This window comes from Bos grunniens, chromosome 1 (genome assembly GCF_055505025.1).
Source record: "Bos grunniens cultivar Pamir isolate PY7600 chromosome 1, Bosgru_T2T1.0, whole genome shotgun sequence".
Taxonomy (NCBI): domain Eukaryota; kingdom Metazoa; phylum Chordata; class Mammalia; order Artiodactyla; family Bovidae; genus Bos; species Bos grunniens.
The window spans coordinates 60,127,188-60,136,000 of NC_141165.1; the positions used below are offsets into that span (position 1 = coordinate 60,127,188).

At 32.9% G+C, this 8,813-nt stretch overlaps 1 protein-coding gene across 1 annotated transcript in view; it reads left to right on the forward strand.

Moving 5' to 3' along the window:
- Nucleotides 1–8,495, forward strand: part of SEC62 (SEC62 preprotein translocation factor) — a 32,090-nt gene extending 23,595 nt beyond the window's left edge. Inside the window, exons 6-8 of the mRNA XM_086393820.1 lie at nt 659–719; nt 2,554–2,673; nt 6,929–8,495. Coding sequence (XP_086249946.1) covers nt 659–719; nt 2,554–2,673; nt 6,929–7,398 — 651 coding nt within the window. The 3' untranslated portion in view covers nt 7,399–8,495. The remainder of the gene's footprint in view (nt 1–658; nt 720–2,553; nt 2,674–6,928) is intronic.
- Nucleotides 8,496–8,813: the final 318 nt, after the last annotated feature.

Here is an 8,813-nt window from a genome sequence, read left to right on the forward strand (position 1 = left end):
CTTTTGTTTGCTGGAAGATTTGTGATTACAGTTTCAATTTCCATGCTTGTGATGGGTCTGTTAAGATTTTCTATTTCTTCCTGGTTCCGTTTTGGACAGTTGTACTTTTCTAAGAATTTGTCTATTTCTTCCAGGTTGTCCATTTTATTGGCATATAATTGCTGATAGTAGTCTCTTATGATCCTTTGTATTTCTGTATAATCTTTAATAATGGTCCTTTGCATCTCATCAGTTGGAGAGAACAGGGTGGAATTGAAAGCTGATGGATCTGTCATAGGGCCTGACTACAATCTGTCTTAACTGTGCTCTTTGATTGATTCTACTCTGCTCATGCCTGTATACATCATTACCTTAGGGACAGAAGGCTGTACAATTGCTGGTCTTTAAGTTGAATAAGTAATGGTTAAGTAATGGTTTGCACCCAGTAGTAAATTGTTAAAAACATGCAAGTACATGAAAGTGTACTTATTACCTAATTTATAGTTTTAAAAATAATTTTCTAACTGAATAGATACCAAAAAAACCACTGCTGCTGAAGGAAAGGCCTTTGAAATTTGTTTAATCTTTAAGTAGTTCTTATGTGTTAATAGGTGGGAACTAACTGTTGCTGTAATGTGATCTTAGAACTTTAAGCACTGGAGTTTCTTGATTCTTCTAGGTATTTGTGTGGATCTATGACCCAGTTCACTTTAAAACATTTGTCATGGGATTAATTCTTGGTAAGTACACTCTCTAAAATTTAGAAAGGAAAGTAAACAATACAGAAGTCAGAAATAAAATGTTTAACATAAAATAGCTATTTTTTAAGTACATTTTAAATAAAGCCAGAATATAAATGATAAACTGAGGAAAATATTTGCTCTACCTTAAAGCAAAGATCTTTAAGAAATTAACAGCCTGCTAGAAAAATGGTAAAGGTAGCTCACAGATAAAGAAATAGTGACCAATAATTGTGAGTGATACTTAATCACCCTCATGTTAAATACAAATTAAAACAATAGCACTTATCAAGAGGACTATAAAGAGGAATAGTACCTATTATTAATGAAGGTCCAATACTTTAGAAAAACCACTATTATGCTCCAATAGCTGTTGGTATGTTCATTGTTTTATTTTTTATGGAGGGAAGTTTGATAATATCTTTCAAATTTTAAATGTATACACACTGACCCAAGTGTTCTGTTTCTAGGAATTTATCCCATGGCTGTTTGTAGTAATACAGTTGCATAAGGTGTCTGTTCAGAAATATGCATTGACATTTAATTCTAATCCAAATCCCTGTTCAGACTATAGTTAGAAGGATAATTAGCAAATATCTTTCAAGTTTTAAATGCCTTACTTTGTGACCTAATAGTTAAACTTCAAGAAATTTATCCTGTACCTTAATCAATTGCACACATGGGCATTGGTAATTGTTGCACTCTTGTCAATAATAGGATAAAGCTAGAAACAATTCAAGTCCCTCAATAGGAGGTTGGTGAATAAATTACAGTACAAATACATGCCAGAATATCATGCAGCTTTGAAAGAATTAGATAGGGTGTCCTCTCAGAAGGATACCTAGAATATATTAAAATTGTGAAAGAAAATATTGTAAACTTGTTTTTTTTTTTTTTTTTTAAATATCTGTGTGACTAGTTTTAATTGTATACAGGCAGTTTCTGGGCATACAAATAAGAAACAATAGTAGTTAACCTCTGGGGAGTGGACCAAGAATTGGGTAAAGACTTCATATTATACTTTCTGGTTTACTTTTAATTGTTTTTTCCTTTATTGTTTTATTTATTACCATAGGTGTGTGTTATTCCTGTAAATTTGGTTGGGGGTAGGGGTAGAGAATGATTTAACAAGTAGAAAAAAATAGATAGCAGTTGAACAAATCTGATCAATATGTTATCATAGGATCCCATTCAAAATAATAAATTCAACCCTTAGCTTCTAAATGAAATGGCTAGAATTTGAATCCTTATTTCTCTTGCTCTAAACACCTAAATACCAGTCATTCTTTTGGTTATTCCATGTGGTCCCAATGTACTTAGGAAAAAAAACTGGAGATGCTTGTATATGGTTTCCCTATTACCAAAAATTATCTGTATCAGAATCATCTGGTGAGCTTTTCATTCAGTAGATGTCAGAGTTTCACCCCAGAACCAATCTCCAGGGACGGATCTTTGGAATCATTTTTGGTTAGTTTTGTTGGTTGATTATTTCTTTAAGCGTCCCTTTTTGGTAGACAGATATCTTATAGTTAAAAATGAAGTTGAAGACAGCAGCAGTTGATCATTTAAGGAGCTAACAATTTCACATTTTTAGACAGCACTTTTCTAATTATATATAATTTATACTAGAGAAATCTTGACCTAATATGAGAATAGTAGTTAAAAATGTTAGGTTGAACTATGCAGTGATCGATAACTGAGCATTTTATATGTTTCAATAAGTTTGTGTTTTAATTCTCCCCGTAGGGGTATGTATATTCACTCTCTTGGCAACTGAGCCATTTAAAATTTTAATCTAAAGTTTGTATGTGTAACTTTTCATCTCTTGTTCCAGTGATTGCAGTGATAGCAGCCACCCTCTTCCCTCTTTGGCCAGCAGAAATGAGAGTAGGTGTTTATTACCTCAGTGTGGGTGCAGGCTGTTTTGTAGCCAGCATTCTTCTCCTTGCTGTTGGTAAGTATTTGTTACTAGCAAGACTGACCTCGATAAGAGGTAGCTGTTGAGCAGTTTGGACTGCAATCTGGAGCTTCAGTAAAACTTAATAGCAAAATTCATGTAGGTGAATTAAGAAGTATATGGGCCTACTTTTTTGGTCATATCCCAAAACTGACTCAGGCTTCAAGTAGTATATGTGTTTAATTAGATTTACTCTGTGTGACGAAAGGATTTAATATGTCTTAATCTGCAAATAGGCTTCCCTGGTGCCAATGCAGGAGATGCAGGTTTGATCCCTGGGTTGGGAAGATGCCCAGGGGAAGAAAACAGCAACCCACTCCAGGAAATCCCTGGAAAGCCCTGCCTGGAAAATCCCATGGACAGCCTGGCAGGCTATATAGTCGATGGGCTTGCAAAAGAGTCAGACATGACTTAGCAACTAAACAAGAGTCTGCAAATAGATATGCTTTAAAATTTAGCTGCCATAAAGACTTTAATATTTTTACAGTGATTGGTCATTTAATAAACATAATACTTTCAGTAAACTTTTTTTACCTAAGACAAATGAAACATATTAAACATTTACATTTTATATAGTAAATGATTATAAACAATTGATTTGCCATTCTTAGGAAAAATCAGTTTGTACCATGGGCCACAATAAGTTCTTGATGCATTAACAAGTTTAAAATCCTTTTTGAAAATCAATAAGAAAATACAAATAATGTTATTTTACTTTTCTGATGATTAGGGGCTTTCATAGCTAAAAATAAAGCATTATAAAAATAATCCAATTCAAAAGAGGAAATTAACATGATTAATAAATATATGAAAAATGCTTATCACTAGATGTCAAATAATTAAGATAATGAAGTATTTTTGGCTTATATAATTAGGAAGATTTTTTTTGAAATGGAAATACTCAGTGCCAAGAAGGATTTGACTGTAAGGAAATACACCTAAATACAAAAGGTGGTGGTAGTTATGAGTGATTTTAGGATTCTTATTTACACTTGTCTGTATTTTTTACACTGACCATGTTATTTAATATGAGGCAAAACAAGTATTATTTTGCTTAAAATTCTAGTCTTTGAAGATTTTTTCAAAGGATGAACTGGTCTAATTTAGTTTTTCATTTGGGAAATAGCAATGTTTTTCTGCTTTTTTAAGCTGTTTAGTGATTTTTTTTTTTCCTATCATATATAATTCTTTGGATCATTGAGAGCTTATGTTGCTATATAGTAACTAAATTCTGATTATTTTCCTCAAATGACAAATCAGCTTTTCTACCAGAACATATAGGAGGAGTACTTTATAAAAATTTTTTAAACAACCGGAATACTGATTTAATATCTGTTTTTAGAGGATGGAATTTGACCAAGATTGTCTGAATGAGATGTGTGTTATTCTGAGATTCTATGATATGTAATGTAGTAGATTATTATGTTTATAAAGCATTACTGCTCTAACCCTAAGCAATAGTGCTAAGCAATTTCCCTCCACCCTGGACATCACAGGGTCCTGATTTGGTGCTGCCATCCATAGACCCAGGGATCCATCTAGTATTTTCATTCAGTTCATCATGTTTATGGGCCTCCATTTATGGGGGGAATTTCTGACTCTATGTGAAACCTTATTCATCCACCTTTCAGTTTTTCCTTCCTCTAGTCTGTTCACCTTAAAAATAGCCCCTGAAGCTTCTGCATGTTAACAGCACATTTGCAGGCCAAGAAATAAATGTCTAAGAGTGTGAAGCAGGTAACTAGTGGTAATGTACTACCTGCATCAAGAATGAGAAGCCATAAAATTTTATCTACCATTAGATACACTAGTCAAGTTGATGTCTTCTGATTCCCAGATCCCTGAAAATTTAGCAGCTTTTTGAAATTTTTCAGCAAAGGTTAATTTCCACTGAATAGAGTTAACCCACTTGCTTATCTTTCATTTAAACTGATATTCACAATAATTTATGGTTATTGTTTTGTTCTTTAAAGTATTGTTTCTCTAGTAATTCTTTCAATTTTTCATTTTAAATATACTGGGAGTTTAAGTAGCAATGTATGTTAAACAGCCTTGTCAATCAAATCAGAAAATAAATCCAACTTTTTTATTACTTCTCTTAGAAAATGTTGTTTCTCTTAGAAAATTCCAAATATATTTTTAAATGGTTTGATCTGTATCCTACTTGTAAATTGGAGATTTTATTATATTATCTCAGGAAGTATTATTTATTGGTCAAATTAAATTTGGTGTTGCTTTGAATATGTATATTTAGTACTGCAATTTAAAATAAGACCTCTGGCAATTTTCTAAATATGTCACTTTTAGTATAGAAATGGTTCAATGCAGTCAGTTCAATTGCTCAGTCGTGTCCGATTTCTTTGCGACCCCATGGACTGCAGCATGCCAGGCCATAGAAATGGTATGACCATACATATCACAGTAGTTTTTCTCATGATTCTTCTCTTTTTGCCCCTAGTAATATACTGGCATATAGAGAAAAACTGTTGAAAAAAAAGAATTCTGCTATACCCATAGGAATGTGACTTTATTTGCCACTTTAATGTTGCTTTTTCTTGTATTTCAGGCAAGATTTCATACTATGAACTATCTGTTTTACAACCCTTCAAAACCTAATGTAACATCATAATTCTATTTGGAGAAAAAAATATGCAACCTCCTTAAGAGATGTTCATTATTTCTTTTTATCAGTGTGGTTTATTCACTGATTTATTTAATAGTTTCAAGCATATTTGCCTTTTCTGTTTGTATACACAAAAGATACTGGTGTGTATACAGTCTTTCAGAATATTTATGTTCTTTTGTGAAAACAGAAATTAGTGCTTTATAAAAGTCAAGGCAGCTATAACTATTTTATCTGTCTGAAGCTAAATAATGGAAGAAACATAGATGAGCTTTTCTCAGACTTTATTAGAAAACAATGATAGGATTATCTGTAAAGAAAACGAAAACTAAAATGAAACCCAAGAAACCTGTCATAATTAATTAGCTCATAACATTCACATAATCGTGACCTTTAAAAAAGTAAAATCCAGACAAATCACTCAGCTCCATATATGTGATAAATTAAAAGAAAGATATGAAATACTGGGGTTTGTGATAGTTCATTACTATAAACTTTAAAATTATCAATTTCTTCTATTATCTAACCATTGTTGATCCCATGGACTGTAGCCTGCCAGGCTCCTCTGTCCATGGAATTCTCCAGGCAAGAATACTGGAATGGGTAGCCGTTCTCTTTTCCAGGGAATCTTCCCCACCCAGGGATCAAACCTGTGTCTCCTGCGTTGCAGGCAGATTATTTACCATTTGAGCCACCAGGGAAGCCCATAGTTGTCATACTGCTCTAAAAGAGTAACTTCAAACCTATTTGTTAAACCCATCTGGATTTCTATGTTACTTAATACTGGGGAAATGTTGTCCTTAAATAAAAAGAAATTGCTGTTAGGAAAATGTTCTCTTATTGTTCAAAAGTATTTTTACTTAGAAGACTTAACCTTTAGGTAGGGTCAGCACATGCCTTGAACTCATGATACATTTAGGAACCCATGGAAATAATTTCATTTTCATTTCTTCTAAAATGAAAAGTAACAATATATATACTTCTCTATAATAGTGAATCTGTGCAGGGTTATATTTGTGTTTATACCAGAATGGTTGTAAAAAGCATAATTTTTTCTATTTTTTAATGGAGGAATTGCCTTAGACAAAAGTATCTAGGAAAGTCATAGTGCAACCCTGCTTTCTCCTTTCTAAGGCTTAAGATATCATTCATCTCTTACTTGGGTTTATTTCCTTTTTTCTTCTACCATGATTTCACGTGTACTTCCAGGGTCCAACTGGCAGCTGTGTTTATTGAATTGTAACATAGCAAAGTACATAAAGTATAAGTATATCCAAGAAATAAATGGATATAAGTATATCCAAGATATACTTATATACTTATATACTTGGATATACTTATATACTTGGATATAAGTATATCCAAGAAACAGTGCGCAGATGAAAAAAACATAAAAGCACTTTTTTGAATGGCATTGCAGCATTGTGCCCTCAAGTTCAGAGCAGAATGCTGTGTGCCCGGAATACTCTTGATAGCTGCTAATCTAGGATTTAACTGTTTATATTTAAGGTGCATGTAATATACAAATAGGAAGACTCTGAATGTTTTCCCACTTTTTCATTAACAAATATTCCCTGCTGTCTGAGTCAATGCTTGAATTATTCAATTAGAGAAATTTTTCTCCCACAGCTCGTTGCATTCTGTTTCTCATCATTTGGCTCATAACTGGAGGAAGGCACCATTTTTGGTTCTTGCCAAATCTGACTGCTGACGTGGGCTTCATTGACTCCTTCAGACCTCTGTACACACATGAATACAAAGGACCAAAAGCAGACTTAAAGAAAGATGAGAAATCTGAAACCAAAAAGCAACAGAAGTCCGACAGTGAGGAAAAGTCAGACAGTGAGAAAAAGGAAGATGAGGAGGGGAAAGTAGGACCAGGAAATCACGGAACAGAAGGCTCAGGTGGAGAACGGCATTCAGACACAGACAGTGACAGGAGGGAAGATGACCGATCCCAACACAGTAGTGGAAATGGGAATGATTTTGAAATGATCACAAAAGAGGAACTGGAACAGCAAACAGATGGGGATTGTGAAGAGGAGGAGGAAGAAGACAACGATGGAGAAACAACTAAATCTTCACATGAAAAATCATAATCTGACTAATTTGGGGACTAAATATGTGCAAGAGGTTGGATTTTCTATGTTGGCTGATCATCATAATGTACACATGACATTTGTAGCATTCTTTAAATCCATTTACTGAAATGGATTTGACATCTAAGCAGTTATATTCAGTCCTTCATTTCATATAATACTATTATTGATACAGTCTAAAGCCATTTATAAGTTTTATCTATTTGATAATTTTACACTAAATAGGTCTCATTTATTTTGACAATTATCGAAGATGCACTTTCCACAATGACATTTAGATTATTGGCATTTTTGATAGTTGTATGGCTTTTTACTGTTAGACTGATCAGAATAACTAAAAGGGATAAAAATAAACACCAATATTTTAGATTAAGCATAGTTTTGTAGCCATTTCACAGTTTCTTTGAGATGAAATGCTTAAACTTATTGTTCTTATTAGTTTAGCTTTTGTTGATTATTAAATTATATCAGAAAACTTCTAAGATTCTAACTTAGCAGGGTTCAAAAACATTTTGTGGAAACAAGCCAACTAGTAATAATGCAGCAACACTTTAAGTTTAGCTACAAATTCTCCTTTTCCAACTTAGGAAATCCAAACTGATTTGTACACCTGATTCAGAGTAAGATGGTCGTCTCCAACAGAGGAAGCAAGCAGAATTGGCTGGGAGGTGATGGTTCTTCCCATTTCCTTGTCGTAAAGTAAAATGTATTCTGTACATAATTTACAAATAAACATTTTATTTTAATTGTTACTTCTTATTTAGACATTTTCTCAACACTTAAATTTGTACAATTAAGACCATTTAAGGGTATGTTTTTAGATGGAAGTTTCAATAACCCACAGAACATCTGTGATCTTTCTACAGCAGCTTCAGTTTTGTGCCAACATTCCATGTATTTGAATATGAGTTGAAATGATCTTTATTAAATAAGAGCAGACTTAAAGTAGCTGTTTGTACGCCTTAATGTTTATTTTGATTTATCTTAAATCTCTACATTCAGAAATGGGGTACTATATTATCAGATCAGGAGAACTGCTATGAAAGATAATTTACTGTTCTAAAATATCAATTTAAAATAAAGAGCATAAAAGAAAACATAAGAGAACTATTGGACTCTAATTGCTTTCAACTAGTTTTACAATTTGATTTCATGTCTTGCAAACCTTAGTTACAAATCTTTAGGAATATCGTGTGTTTACTTATGAGCATAATCATTCCTTGAAGTTATACTCTTACAAAATGATAGTGAATATTGAATTATTTTCCTTCGGTCACAGAGCGTTTGTAGTTGAAATAGGTGGTGTGTATAGTTCTTCATTTTTCTTTAGGCTGTTTCCCATCTAAGTGTTAGACTAAAGATTTAAATTTTTCTAAGTGTGAAAAACTACACTTTCTGTATGCTGACACATTTTG